General features: G+C 39.0%; 1 protein-coding gene and 1 non-coding gene across 13 annotated transcripts in view; both read left to right on the plus strand.

Annotated features, from left to right (window-relative positions):
* The window catches only part of LARP1B (La ribonucleoprotein 1B), an 81,988-nt gene extending 79,498 nt beyond the window's left edge, over positions 1 to 2,490 (plus strand). For all 12 annotated transcript variants that reach the window (XM_036424501.2, XM_036424502.2, XM_036424511.2 and 9 more), the window contains one exon: positions 1,224 to 2,490. In XM_036424501.2, the coding sequence (XP_036280394.1) occupies positions 1,224 to 1,466 (243 nt within the window). In that variant the 3' untranslated portion in view covers positions 1,467 to 2,490. The remainder of the gene's footprint in view (positions 1 to 1,223) is intronic.
* A 1,640-nt stretch (positions 2,491 to 4,130) lies between these two features.
* LOC118711937 lies at positions 4,131 to 4,267 on the plus strand. The gene has a single exon (XR_004985888.1). It is a non-coding gene; the product is annotated as a small nucleolar RNA SNORA66 (small nucleolar RNA).
* Positions 4,268 to 15,835: the final 11,568 nt, after the last annotated feature.

Genomic DNA, 15,835 nt, shown 5'->3' on the forward strand with positions numbered 1-15,835 from the left:
CTAGGGTTCCCTGCATAATAAAATTACGCAAGAATGTTAGGTGCATCTGTAGAGATAGATAATAGGGTAGACTTTAAACAATGTGATTTTAAAAGGGAAAGGAAAAGCATTAGAAAAAGAATGGGATGAACATAAAAAGGTAAATAAAAAGGATGAAGAAGAGGACAGAGAAATCAGGAAAGATAAAGAAGCATCAAAAAGTAGAAAAGAGAGATGAAAGGAAGGCTAGGTTCACCACTACTTAGTACTGTAATCTGTCTTGAAATTTTGTGTCTAAGAGGATTAGATCAGTGGTCACCAACCTTTCAGAACTCATGGACCACCAATTGGCAACTGCTGGATTAGATGGCCCAGAGGTGAAGTTAATAGAGTGAAGAGCTGTGTTTCTAGAGTGGCCTATCCAGTTCTGTCACAGACACATCCCTGCTATCTTTATAATAGTGATTTGTCCTTTCTGAATTGAAGCTAAGAATTCAGGCCTCCACCTTCAAATACAATAGAATATTGGTGAAGGAGGTTATGGTCTTAACTTGTCTTCAAATGAAAATATTTTGTTGTGTCCTTTTGAGCTCTAAAATCTTGGTCACTGTAAAAGGCCTAAAAGAGCGATTTTTTAAAATGCAGGATACCTGTCTACTGCCTGCCTCTCTGTGCTTGCAGTCTGAAGGGGCTGGATATTTATGTTTAAAAGTGTTTAAATTTAGTACTATCAATAATGCTCTCCAGTCCTTTCCTAGAAATTTGAGATAAACCTTCAAATTTGCTAAAGGTGTTTGACTTGGTATACGCGCCCCCCCCCCCCTTGTTTCCATTTATCTGTTTGTTAAACATTACCATTTAAGCAAGCCTAGGATAGGAGGTTAGGGCTGAGGAAGGAACTAGAGTTATAAATGCTTAACATTTAACAGAAGTTGAAAAAAGATGGAAAATAACGCCTATGAAACATTTTCTTGAAGCAAGGAACCCAAGGTTACACTTATGCCCCGCTGTGTAGTTCAAGCCCTAAAACGTAAGAGAAGCTTGATAAACATGTGTTAAGTGAAAGAATGAAAAAATACTAGCAAGATGATTCAGTTGGGAGGACATTCAAGTCAATTCCTTAAATTGCTGTTAAGTATTTTGTATACTAATAAAATCTGCTGAAGCACAATTTCCTGACCTTAGATTTTAAATGGAAGAAAAAATAGTATAACCGTCACTGTGTTGTCTTTCATAATTTGCAGCCCCCTATTAGTGAGGAATTTGGAAGAAAAAGACATTCGTCTACTGGTTCAGAGAGTGATCATCATAGACTTCCATCTCATTCCTCCACAAAGTCACCAAATGCTGCTAAGCCTGCATCTGCCAGTCAACTTCAGATTCCAATAAATTCTCCCAGAAGGAATATGTCACAGGACTCCAGTGACAATTCACACCAGAACAGTGCTGCCTCAGTCTCCACAAATGGTGAAATGTCTGAGAAGTAGATGCTTATGAAAGTTGCTTGCCCTTGAAATCAACATTTACATCGATATTTATTTGGGAAAACCTTCTGATGTTTAACTGTGATGATCAGAAAAAAGAAAAAGGAAGAAAAGTGGTACCATTTTTTTTCCATAGCAAGATAAATTCTAAAAATGTTTTCCCTGACTTCATGAACAGGATAGTTTTGGTGATCTATTATAGAGATCCTCTATTAATGAATAGGTCTCAGTATTTCTTTTTCAAGGCCATTGTTTACAAGAACAGCATTCCTTAAATATATTCAAAATCAACACAAGGAATGCCTAACATTTCAGGTCATACTTCTTAAAGAAGATATAGTATGTTGTATTCATCTATTGAGATTTCTTAAAGAATCTAATTACCCCACTATCAATTCATATTTAAAATTAAAAGCAAAGGAAGATTACGTAAATATTTTTTAATTCAGAAAAAGAATATGAAATGATACATTTGCTTTTAGATGTGTAATTTAAAGAAAACTTTTTTTTGTTTTTTGCTTTTTTGTTTTAATGAAAGTAGAACTATATTGCAGTTATATTAAAGCATATGCACTTTGGATGAGAGATTTTACTTTTCCCCCTGTGAGTTTAACCTGATGATTTCTATAGTTACTGTTGTGTTGTTGTGGAATATTGTGAAATGGCATTAGCTGGTTACATATTAGGAGTGATTTTTTTTTATTTTTTTTTGGTGATTCTACATAAACCTGCAAAAGCAATTGAAAAGTACTGAAAACTGGGTTGGAATTTTGTTCTAAATTAAGTCTTGCACTGTTTTGAATGCATCAGCTCTTTGTACATCTGCAGGTGGGTTATATCACAAACAGATTACCTTCAATTTAAAAGGAGCACTTAGATTTCCTTTTTGTTTCTTTCTGTTTTTTATGCTTGTATTTTCAAGAGTTATAGTACCTTGATTTCTAATTTTTATTGCTCTTGCAACTGATGTAAATGATAGTTTCAGTTTTTGTGGGAATTAAAAAAATAAAGCACTTATTCTAAGTTATTTGAATTGATTTTTAATTACTTTTGTTTAGCTATAATATTCAAATATTGCTATTAGAAGACCATTATATTTTGTGAATAAAGTTTCAGTTATAAACATATCCATTTTTATTTAGTGCATATTTTCTTACATTGGCAGTAACAGCTGGTTTAATACACTGAATTAATTTATTATTTTCTTTTTGGTGTCTCGATCCTATGGAGTGGCAATATTGAAATACTGTAATCTTATTTTAATAAATGGGCTATTTGATAAGAGATGTTAATTAGATTATTTCCCATGCATAAATAATAATTTTCAGTTTTATAATAGTTAATATTGGGGGGGTGTCATTTTGATGTTTTAATTTTAAGAAACAGTCAAATTTGAATATTTAGAAAATAAAGAAGTAAGTTTTACTTAGAGTTTTGGATAGACAATGCAAAACTAATGGATTAGGATAATAAATGTTTTGTTTTTTTTTTTAATTAGGATATGTAGGCTTTGGCTTTTCAGTAAGAAATTTCCAAACCATGCTTATTCGTTTTAAGTCATCTTTTGAAATTATCTAAAATTTTCTCTCAAATCCCTTTTGTGTTGAACACATACTTCTGAAACCTATAATATAATATAAGATTTTGTACTTACCTAAATTTGATTGGAAAATTGTATGTTTTATATGAAAACATGGTAATCAAGAATTTTGTGATGTGTAATAAGTTAGTAATTTTATCACATTTTTATTATAAAGTTAATGTCTGTACATTGCGGAACTTAAAAAAGCACAAAGAATAAAATAAAGTACCTTTTTAAAACAAAAAACAAAATTGGTATCATGCTATATATATAGCATAATAACCTGTTTTCTTACATGGAGGTGAGCCTTTTAAAAAATTTTTTATGCCATTAATATTTCTAGCTTGTGGGAACATTGGGCTTTTATAATCGGCAATTAAATAACATCTGTTTAGATAAATCATTTTTATTTTTAATAAATATTTATTGTTCAGATTATTACAGTTGTCCCCCGCCCCAGATCCCCTCCACCCAGTTCCCACCCCACCCTCTACCCTTACCTCCTCGACACTGTCCTCATCCATAGGCGTACGATTTTTATCCAGTCTCTTCCCACATCCCCCCACATCCCTTTCCCCCCCGAGAATTGTCAGGCCACTCCCTTTCTATGCCCCAGATTCTATTATATTTACCAGTTTATTCTGTTAATCAGATTTTTTATTGACTTGATTTTTAGATTCACTTGTTGATATGTATTTGTTCATAATTGTTATCTGTACCTTTTTCTTCTTCCTCTTCTTAAAGAATACCTTTCAGCATTTAATATAATAATGGTTTAGTGGTGATGAACTCCTTTAGCTTTTTTTCTTATCTGTGAAGCTCTTTGTTGCCCTTCAATTCTGAATGATAGCTTTACTAGGTAGAGTAATCTTGGTTGTAGGTTCTGGCTATTCATCACTTTGAATATTTCTTGCCACTCCCTTCTGGCCTGCATAGTTTCTGTTGAGAAATCAGCTGACAATCATATGGGTTATCTCTTGTAGGTAACTTTTTCTCTCGCTGCTTTTAATATTCTCTTTGTCTTTTGCCAAACTGGTTAGGGCTGCAGTTTTTTTAAAATTTTATTTCATACAAAAGCCAGTGTTGTGCAAACTTGATTACTAACTCTGCATGACGTTGCAGAAATGAAGGGAACCAGGTTTGCTAAAGTAATTGTGGTGATAGAATGTATAATATTAGCCTCAGAAGCTATTGAGGTGGTTCATTCTATCCTAGTGCAGTGTAACTACCATTTACTGCTAATAATGATTCTAAACATTGTACTAATGTGTTTATTTGATTTTTGGCACTATGTGGTAATAGGACAGTATCACAAAAGTGGGGGGGTTGGGAAAATTAGCCAAAATAAGCGCATATATTGGAAATCTTATTACAAATAAAACACAGCTCTGTCCTCTTTAACTGTATTTTTTAAGAATAACATTTCTGTCTTTTTTATTTTATAGAAAAATCAAAGGCAGTAGTATTAAAAAGTTTAAATGAAAACTACTTTCCTACTAAAAGAGATTAAGGAAGTTATGTTTAAAATTGATTTTTATTTTTCTTGCAGAGTTCAGCTTTTTATTGAATGTGATACAAAAGCGGTTTTGTCAGGAAGACCAAAGCCCGTCTTCCTCAGACCCTCCATTTTTCTTTCTTCGCTTTCACTCTCTTCTGCTCAGCTGGGGCAGCGTGGTGGAGGGGCAGGACCTCCTGCTGGTACAGCACAGCTGCTGGGGCAGGTTCACCAGCCCCTACACTGCAGATGAGGCTCCCCTTGTTGATATTGGCCAAAGCCTTTGCAAACAGGCTGGTCAGAAAGGTTCAATATTGCCCTAGCTGGTCTGACAGAGTGGATAGAGTGTCCACCTGAGGACAAAGGGTCCCAGATTCGATTCCGGTCAAGGGCATGTACCTTGGTTACAGGCTCCTCCCCAACCCAGCCCTGGCTGGGGTGCATGCAAGGGGCAACCAATCCATGTTTCTTTCTGTCTTTCCTTCCTCCTTTTACTCTCCCTAAAAATCAATGAAAAAATATCCTCAGGTGAGCATTAACTAAAAAAAAAACAAAGGTTCACATTTACACTGGCTTCTTTAATGAGGGCATTGAACTTATCCTCAGAGTGAGGATGCAGTAGGTGCAGGTGAGCTCAGAGGCCATAGTATGGATGAGTGCAGGGTCCGTGCTGGGGGGTACAGTGCTAGTTGCCTGATGAACTGGGGGCTCACCCCAATATGGCCCTAGCTTATTTGAAAGGACCAAACATCTTACTGATAGTTAGGGAAAGAGGTTTTTATTTCTTAATTTATTTGCAACTTGGTACTCCAATCTGACACACTCTCATGCTTTTTGCTATTATACTAAATCAGTGGTTGGCAAACCGCAGCTCTTGAGACACATGCGGCTCTTCCACAAAATATTACGTGCTTGCCCGCATGTACAGTGCGATTGAAACTTCATGACCCATGCACAGAAGTCGGTTTTCGGTCTGGGCGAGTCTATTTTGAAGAAGTGGCATTAGGACACTCAAGGGGTCAAAGAGCCGCATGTGGCTCTCGAATCGCAGTTTACTGACCACTGTGCTAAATGATATTACTACTTTCTGTATTTAATCTTGCCTTTCAACTAATTTCTTAGCTCTTGTGAACTGCTTATCTTTATTTTCCTCTTGCATAAGTAAGACATTCAATATAGCCATGATTTTCTACTAGTGTGCCACAAGGATTTTTAATTTTTAAAATTCATTTTGAGAGAGAAACAAATTTGTTGTTTCACTTATTTTTGCATTCATTGGTTGCTTCTTATATGTGCCCTGACCTGCAACCTTGATGAATCAGGACAAAACTCTAACCAACTGAGCTTCCCAGCATACTTAAAAAAAATAATTCTTAATTGATTTTTAGAGACAGAAAGACAGACACACACAGAAAGAGGAAAGAATTCTTTTAAAAATATATATTTTATTGATTTTTTACAGAGAGGAAGAGAGAGGGATAGAGAGTTAGAAACATCAATGAGAAAGAATCATTGATCAGCTGCCTCTTGCACCCCCCTACTGGGGATTTGCCCGCTACCAAGGTACATGCCCTATGACTGGAATTGAACCTGGGACCTTTCAGTCTGCAGACCGACGCTCTATCCATTGAGCCAAACCGGTTTCGGCGGAAAAAATTCTTAAAGCATGCAATACCTAACTAGTCAGGGGCACTGACCTTTTTCCCCTTGGATTATCAAATAAAAAAAGACAACACAATAATAGCCGCCTAGTGTGAATGAATCAAAATCATACCTTTTTTTTTTTTTTCAGAATGGCAAGATTATAATTTTTTGGTGTGCTGCAGAATTTTAGTAATTAGTATGTGCCATGAGATGAAAGAGGTTGAAAATTGCTGATAGAATAATGCCTACTTCTATTGCCACTAGATGGCAGGATGAAATAAGTCAAATCTGTAGTCTTTTGACAGAATGAGTGTGAGTGTGTGTGTGTGTGTGTGTGTGTGTGTGTGTGTGTGTTCAGAGAACTCTAACTCCATCTTGTGGTGACATAAAATTATATCAATTACTCTTGCTTTCCTAACAAGTCCTTATTACTTTGTTAGGGCAATGTCAAGTAGTGCTTAATTATTAGTAAATACAGCAACAACATTAAGATTTGTGTATGGTTAAAGATAAAAATACTATTGCTTTATTTTCTTGTCTTTTCACTTAAGAATTTGAAGTGGCCTGCTGGTTTGGCTCAGTGGATAGTGTGTAGACCTGTGGACTGAAGGGTCCCAGGTTTGATTCCGGGCAAGGGTACATGCCTGGGTTGCAGGCTCAATCCCGAGTAGGGGGCTTGTGGGAAGCACTGGTCAATGATTCCCATTATTGGTGTTTCTCCCCCTCCCTTTCTCTGAAATCAATAAAAATACATATATTTTTAAAAGTGCTTTAAAAAAAAAAAAGAGTTTGAAGTGCTTCATTAGCCTTACTAGTGATGAACTCTCAGGTTGTAAACACACAGAAATTGTAAACTACATCTGTTTAAATGTCTGGCTAACTTAAGCTGTGTAGCTAAATCACACAGCAAGTTAGCGAATGGATCCTGCCTGAAATTGAGAAAGTTAATACTAGATGTTACTCTTACAGATGTTTTTGCACAAATAGGTAAGGTAAAATAAAAACTAAACTGAACATTTTATTTATAATGTGCTTAGAAAATGTAGTATCATTGTCAATAGAAAATACTATAGTATTATTTAGAAATAATGATATTCTAGTCTTGAAAAACAGTTTGAAGGGAATATGCCACGTGGTTGGTTAACAGGAAGAACCTCTGGCTTCATACTCTTTACTGTGAGTCTGTTTTTAACTAGGCCAGTTAAGACATGGTCTGGTTAATAGAATGGTTTCTGCCAATATTCTATACATATTTGCTTCATTTAAAATGCAGATGTACTGTTTGTTGTTTTGATTTTGTTTTTAATATTCCAGGTCTACAAAATTGAGTACCTTTCTAAGGGTTCATTAAGATTCTTTAGATCTTCATTACAATATGAACATAATCATGGTACGATGATGTTAATGTTAAACCTTCCTGGTTTCCATTTGACTACCCTTGAGTATATTCTAAGGTAAGGTTGACTTTTAACAGCTTTGAGAAGGGAAATCCAAAAATTTAGCATGTAGAATTTTGTATATTTATGGGTTCTTTGGGAGAGATAATCCTTATATCAAATCACTACTAGGATTTATTGTTCCAAACTTGTTAGAAACATGAATTGAATCCTGGCTCCCCTCACTAAGTTACTGTCCTTCATCTACAAAATGTGCTTACCTAATAGTATTCTAAAGATTATATGTAAAGCATTTAACATGATGTCTGCGTGCAGTAAGCACTCACCAGTTCATGAATCTGAACTATGGTAATGTCTTACTTGTAGTTCTTTTCTTTTGTTTATTCAGTTAACAATTTTACTCATGTTTACCCAGCATCACGGCAATCTATTACATTTGCCACATCATAAATATCCAGTCCCTATGCAGGATATGATTTGATTCCAGTCAAGGGCACATGCCCAAGTTGTGGGCTCTGTCCCCAGTTTGGGGCATGCAGGAGATCAATGATTCTCTCTCATCACTGATGTTTCTGTCTCTCCCCTTCTGAAATCAATAAAAAAAAAAATAAAGAAAGAAAGAACTTTATTTGGGGAGAAGGGATAATTTTAGAACATGAGGCATGAACCAAAGTAAGAAACTCTGTTACATGGTGGAAAAGGACTTTATTTGGGAGAATACTGAAGGATGGCAAGTCCAATATGTAAAGGAACAAGAAGGAAGCATGGATATGCTTTAACTTATATTGATTCTAGTCAACCATGCGATTAAAATAGCTGTCAGATTTCAAAGTTACTAAAAAAATTGCTTTTATGTTAGGGTAATGATGTTATATGCACCATAAACAGCATGGACTTTATGAATGTCCTTCCTTGTGTTCCACGGGACTTCTATTTTAAGTAGCTCCAAAGTGATATCAGAGTTAACTAGGTCAGCCGCCACCTGTGTTTGTTTCCCTTATAATTCTTTTAATGCTCTAGAGAATTCAACACATTGAGTGTGGCAGTTTCTTTACCTCATAATATTTCTGCTTACAGTGTGGACCTACTAAGGCAGCAAATGAATGGTTGTGGCCATGCCTGCAGCAGAAGCTGGGGAGGGCTGTGGGGTTGCAAAAGTCATGCCTGGTAAACAGGGCACATACACTTGAAACTACCTGGTGTCACCTGACCTTTATATTCACTAGAGGCCCGATGCACAAAGATTCATGCAAGAATAGGCCTTCCTTCCCCTGGTTGCCGGCACCACCTTTACTCCGGCCAGAGCCACCTTTCTGCCTTTACTCCGGCCCCAAGCCGCCTTCCACCTCTCACCTTGTCATGCCAGTTTGCATATTCCCTTATTGGCTGTGGGTGCCGCCATCTTTGTCGTGGGAGTTAAGAGTCAACTTGCATATTTATTAGATAGGATTAGCTACCTTAAAATTTAGATTTACTACTAGAGTCCTTGCATTTAGAAAGGGATTGGAGAGTCACAAGAGAACAATACCTTGAAAAGTGTTAGCCATTGTTCTTGGGAGTATAAATTGGTACAAAAGTTATATGACTGAAAATTTAGAAATAGCTTTCAAAAATTGAAGTGCACTTACCATTTGACCCAACAATTCCATTTCCAGGAATTAAGTAGGTGCAGAATAAACTTCCTCCTTTAATATACCTTGGTCCCGACTCCCATTTCCTGCGCCTGGAACCTTACACAGCCAAAGGCAATCTCATAAATGAATAAGATGATCATTTTATGGATCAATAAACCCTACCAATATAGTCTGTACATGTGTGCAAATGCATAGTCATGAAAGCATTTTTTAATAACCCGTGATTGGGAACAACTTGACTATCCATAAGAGACTGATGTTAAGAGTATGACCATAAAATGGGATTCTATCAAATGTGGCAACTTAACAGTTGATATGGAATAATGGGATATTCTTTAAGGAATAATCTCCAAGTTATGTTAAAGGAAAAATGCAAGGAACACAGCATAGGATTCTACCTTTTTTTTTTTTTTAATATATTTTATTGATTTTACACAGAGAGGAATTGAGAGGGATAGAGAGTTAGAAACGTCGATGAGAGAGAAACACCGACCAGCTGCCTCCTGCACACCCCCCACTGGGGATGTGCCCGCAACCAACGTACATGCCCTTGACCGGAATCGAACTTGGGACCCCTCAGTCCGCAGGCCGACGCTCTATCCATTGAGCCAAACCGATCCTGGCGGATTCTACCTTTTTGGTTAAAAAATACACATATCTGCTTGTATATGAATAAAATAACCCTAGAAGGATAAATAAGAAAGCGATAATGTTGCCCATGGGGAGTACTGGGTAACTGGAGGGTTAAGTGTGAGGAAGACTTTTTGCCCTATTCCTTTTGAATTTTGTGCTATAGTATATATTTTTAAAGACTTATTTTTAAAAAAAAAAAAAGTTCCTAAACTTCACAAGACTGAGAAATGAAGATGTATTCCCATTGATTTATCTTTTTTTAAAAATATATTTTATTCATTTTTTACAGAGAGGAAGGGAGAGAGACAGAGAGCTAGAAATGTTGATGAGAAACATCAACCAGCTGCCTCCTGCACACCGTCTCCCGGGGATGTGCCCGCAACTAACATACATACCCCTGACCGGAACCGAACCTGGGACCCTTCAGTCCGCAGACCGACACTCTACCACTGAACCAAACCGGTTTCGGCTCCCATTGATTTACAATATCTTAACATCCCTTTGGTTTTGCTATAAAGACAAATCATAGCAGCTTAGTGTTTGGTTTTCAAGCAGGAGATGAGAAGTTAAACTTCTTTCTTTCCCTTCAGTGCTCCAGACCAGCTCACAACTACCCAGGAATCAGAAAGGGCAAAATGCGTGTTAATACCAGTAGCGCTGGATCTGACTACTGGCTGTATCGCTCACCATTTGCTCAGAAAATTAAACTTGCTCATCCAGAGATAGCTGGACAAATGTAGGCCTCTCGTTAGTTACAAATGGCTCGCCACAGAAGAGGAAGAGATGAAAAGGGAAAACCAATCGGGTCTACAGAGAGGTCAGCCTGGTAAGGGGGAGAGGGAAACTGGCAAGGGCCAGTAACTGGCACCGGAAGTGTGGACGGAGCAGAGAGGAGAGAGAAAGCTACCTTCCTAGCACAGTACAAACTCCTGGAGGGCTTTTAGTTTCTGTTCTTTGGTCTCTGGCAGGAATGCTGGGAAGAGGAAAGACTGGTTTCTCCTGTAACCTTACAGCATTGCAGCTGTCCAGGCTGTCTTGCTGCTAACCACCTGTACAGACTGGACTCCTAATTTCTTGCCGTCATCTGGTCATACTGGCTGGATTCCCATCCCTTGCTTGTCTTGCACAGCTTGCTACTGCCTTTTGCTCGTGGTTTTCCTGGTTCTCTTCTCCCTTTAATTGTTGCTATTTGCCTTTTCAGATCTAGCTCAAGCTCTGCCTTGGGCAACCCTTACTGCTGGGAGTCCTTTCAGAACTTGTGGCCCAACCCCTTCTCTGGTCCACAGCATGTGTTACCTGTCTTAACATTTCTCCTTATGGCTGGAGGCTTTGTTCCCTCTGCTTTCAGCTCTAACATGATCAATTAAGGAAAGCTTAACCTAAAAAGTGAGAGAGACCCTATGAGTTGCAGTTATACAGTTTATATGCAGGAAACAAAGATAACTTTTGATTCATTTTTTAGAAAATGTTTTTATTTTAGAGAGGGAGAGATAGAAACACCAACGATGAGAATCATTGATCGGCTGCCTCCTGTACCAATCCTGACCAGGAATCGAACTGTGACCTGATTCATCAGTCGACACTCAACATTGAGCCATACTGGCCAGGCTGACTCATTTTAACATCCCAAATACAATATAGAAGACAGTGTGTGGCAGAGATGGAGATGTTCCTTCCCAGGCTGTGGAACTAAGTGTGCAGTGAGGAAATTTAATCTCTATCCTGCTCTCATCTCTTGTTTCCCAGGATACTATGACAATTGCCCCATAAGCTCTTAGAGGCAGCTGAGAATTAAGTTGCTTATTAATTCATTTAGTCTTGACCTACATATGGCTGAATAATCACAGAGCCATCTGTCCTCCATAATTAACATGCAAAGATGAGGTTTCTCTCTTCCTTCTGTGGATTGCGTGTAAATCTTATCAGGAAGGCCCCCAAACAACTTGCTGCCTGAGTCCTGGCAATCACTTCTAAAGTGAAACCAACAGCTAATGGGGAGGGCTTTTGCTGTTTTTGCTTTTTTTTTTTTTTTTAAAAAAAGGACCCCTGTTGTGACTAGCCCTGGCTGTTTCACCAGCCTGTTAGATCCTCCCTTCTCCCATCTGGTGGGCGGAGTATGAAGTAACCTGCGTCTGCCGCTGGGACATCCCCAAGACACTGAACCACCAATCAGCGCCTGCAGAGTGCCCTGGGCCCCACCCCTTTCTGTTCCTCCCCTCAAAACGCGTGTCCACTGCTGCACGTGTCGTGTCGCTGTCTCCCCAGTCTGGGCAGCCGGGCTGGGTCCTCCTCTAATCCTGGTTTTTCTTTTTTTAAGTGCCGATGAGGACTTTTGCTCACATTATGGATAACTCACTCATTAATCAACAAAGAACTATGGAGGCCCCCTCATATCCAGGACCAATTTAGGGAACACAGTAATCTTGGTTTTTCTACCCTCCTCCGGCTCGTTAGTGCGGAATAAAGTTCCTCTCAATATACCTTAGTCCCCCACTCCCGTTTCCTAAGCCTCGAACCTTACACAGCCAAAGGCAATCTGGTAAATGAATAAGCAATAGTGTATTTTCTTTCAGGTTTAGGAGATATTTTTCCCAGATGCCCTGCCCATTTCGGACAGGGCCCTCACACTAGCCTGTATGAAATGGACGGACTGAAGCAGTCACTGCAGAGCCTAACTTCCTCTTGGTGTTGACATGAAATGTGATGGGTTAAAAAGCATTCAACTAAGACTAGACAACCTTTACTGATGACCTTGGGACTTTGAACTTTTATTGACGGGAAAACCCTACTTAACAGTGACCGGATGAGGTCACGTGGGTGATAACTGTTTCCATGTTAGAGTGCCTCACTGCACCCCGAGGACTGCCACACACTTTATGCCATTTGAGTCACAGTATATCCCTGGGAGGTTTGCAGGGCAGGGGGATAGTCTTTTTATGGATCAATGAAAATAAGCTCCTTGTTAAGGATCACTGCATAGCTGGAACTAGAACCCGGATTCTAGTCTTCTTATGAAGTGCTATTAGCAAATATATAGTATCCTAACAGGGTTTCCTCCCACCTTTTATAGCACTACCATACACTATGACCACCTTTCACTTGCTTATAGTTTCTGCGGGTTGGCAGTGGGCTGGGGTTGCACATGCAGCTGCAGCTATCTGGGATTGCCTGGGGTGGATCATCTAAGATGGCTTTGCTCAGATGCTTGGTGCCTCAGACGGGATGGCTGGGCCTCTCTCTCTACAAGCCTTTCACCTCCGTCTTCCTCACACAATGTGGATGCTTTCAAAGAATATTAAGAACAAAAGTTGTGAGGCCTTTTGAGGCTGGGCTCAGTATATTCTGTTGGTCAAAGCAAGTCACAGGGTTAATCTAGATTCAAGAGGTGGAAAAAGAGTTCACTTGTTGATCTAAAGAGCTACAAAGAATTTAGGCCCATTTTAACATCCATCGCAAAGAGAAATACAAGTTCAAAATAGAGATCAAGTTGGGTAACAAGGAAAGGGAAAAGCCATATATGTAATCTTGAGTATGTTTGAATATGTACTTGCTCTGTATGGTTGCAAAGGGACTGTGTTGAAAGGTTTCATGTCCATCCTTGTGAAGGATGTTACAGATGGGCCGAGGGCTTCCAGAGAGGGTATCTGCCTGACTTTTCCAATTCCGTATTTCTTGGCTGCTTCAAAATCCCCATCGATGACCAGGTAAGAAACTGTTTTAGAGTCCCATCAACTTAGGCCCTGCTTTGTATGAGGAGACATATACAGAGTCTGACTTTTGAATAACCTAGGGCAGTGGTTGGCAAACTCATTAGTCAACAGAGCCAAATATCAACAGTACAACAATTGAAGTGTCTTTTGAGAGCCAAATTTTTTAAACTTAAACTTCTTCTAATGCCACTTCTTCAAAATAGAATCGCCCAGGCCGTGGTATTTTGTGGAAGAGCCACACTCAACGGGCCAAAGAGCCACATGTAGCTCTTGAGCCGAAGTTTGCTGACCACTGACTTAGGGCAATTATATAAGTCCTAAATGGGTTAAGACTTGTGAAATTATCCCTTTACATGAAGTTATGGGTACATGATTTTAGCACGATAAGGCATCTGCTAAACTTAACTGCAAGGAAAGACCTGATGATTGTAAAGTCCATGTTCAGAAAGAAAGCGCCAGTTGGAGGAGCATTTTGAATGCCGTTTTAAATGCCTCATGCAAAACGAAATGGGGCAGGGTAGAGTTATAGTTTGAAATCTTCCCTGAAGAGTCAATGCCTAAGAGTTTGGAGTTAACACACTTTGTTTTTGTGATCTCACCAGGAAAGTAAAACTCTATGCTCTTAGGAATGAAAGCAGGAAAATAATTTATTTTAAAAAATGCTCTCCTAGCCCCTCCTTTCTCTTGGAGTTGCATCACTCTGCCCTAACAGATCATCCCTGTCTTCCCCAGGATTCTCTGGGAACTCAGATCTAGTGGAAGGGATGGATTTGGGTCCCATAATCTGCTGCTGACTTCCTTTCTGCCAATTGAGTTAAACAAATGTGAGCACTGCAAGGAATCGGAAATAGAGGAAGCAATCATTTGATAGTAAGTAGCATGTTTTAACTTCTGTCCCTACTTAGCCGATGCATTTGTAGTACCCTTTGTAAAACTGAAAAGTTCAGTAACCTTGCTGGGTCTGCTGGAATGTTCCATCCTGTCCCTTTACTAACTGCATTTAGATGAACACAAGATTCATTTCATTTAGTCTTGGGATCCATATGAAAACTCTCACGAGGACCCAGGGTTTCTCCTTCTTTCTTGTAAGGCATGGTATGTTTGTTGTTTTCTGAGCACCCTGACTAATGTGTTGACGGTGGTTATTCTCTGAGTGCAAATGTGTTTTCTGCTTGACCACAGCTCATGCTCTGTCTCCCACTGGGGCCTGGTCAGGCAAACTGTGTGTACACTTCTTGAGAAGGCGGATTGTTGTGAAAACCCTTCCCACATAAACAGAAACAAGGCACTGGCTCTTTCAGATACGATTGCCATCAACTTTTTCTCTTATAACCTCTGGAACACAATTGCATCAGCTCAAAGACCATCTGGTTAAGTACTTCCTAGCTTGGCGGGTGGAAAAATGCCCAAATGCCCCAGGCACATCTGCCTTGGTCTCCAATTCCTACAAGATCAGTAAGCAGACTAGTACTGACTCAGCCTCAAAAGGATGGTTTTGTCCCGGAGGAATCTGAGATCATATGTCTTCAGAGAACTCTCGGGGGCTTGTGTTTCGAGTTAACCTAAGGAGAAAGTGTTGGTTTAGGACAGACCTAATTTAGAAATGTTCATTATTCATTCATATTTATGACCAGATACTTTATAGAGCTATATACATAACGATTCAACTTCTATTCCTAAAAGCTCGTGCAACAGGGTGAGGATCCAAGAAAGAGAGGGAACAGAGACATAGAAATTGATAGTGATAATACAGAAATCCTTCCCCCATGTTTTAAAAAGTCAAAGTCCCCCCCCCACACCCCCATGAGAAAAATAGAGGTTTTATTCATTTACTTATTTAATCAGAAAACATTTGCTGAATGTCTGCTTCTTGCCAGGCCCCATACCAAGAGCAGCCTGAGGTAATGCCAGGAAGATCAGAGAAGCACATTGCCCTTTCACCTTGTCCTCTGGGCAGCAATCCTAATCCTTTTGGGTTTATAAAAGAACATGCACTGGAAAGGGAACTTCAAAAGGAAGCAGATCTGCAGTGTAAACATCATCTTCAACTGGACCAATCATTTGTCTCCTTTGTCACTCAAGGCAGTGAAGCAGTAACTCACTGGTATCCAAAGACAACTGTACAAATATATACCTGCTTTTTTGTTTATCAAGCACTCCGCCCTCCCCTGCCCGCCCCCCCCCCCCCCCCCCCAACCATACTTTAGTTTGACGACTCATAAAAAAGGAATAAACTATTCCGGGTAAATGTAAATATTCTTAGTAGTAAGGAACTGC

Source organism: Pipistrellus kuhlii, unplaced genomic scaffold (assembly GCF_014108245.1).
Source record: "Pipistrellus kuhlii isolate mPipKuh1 unplaced genomic scaffold, mPipKuh1.p scaffold_m20_p_8, whole genome shotgun sequence".
NCBI lineage: Eukaryota > Metazoa > Chordata > Mammalia > Chiroptera > Vespertilionidae > Pipistrellus > Pipistrellus kuhlii.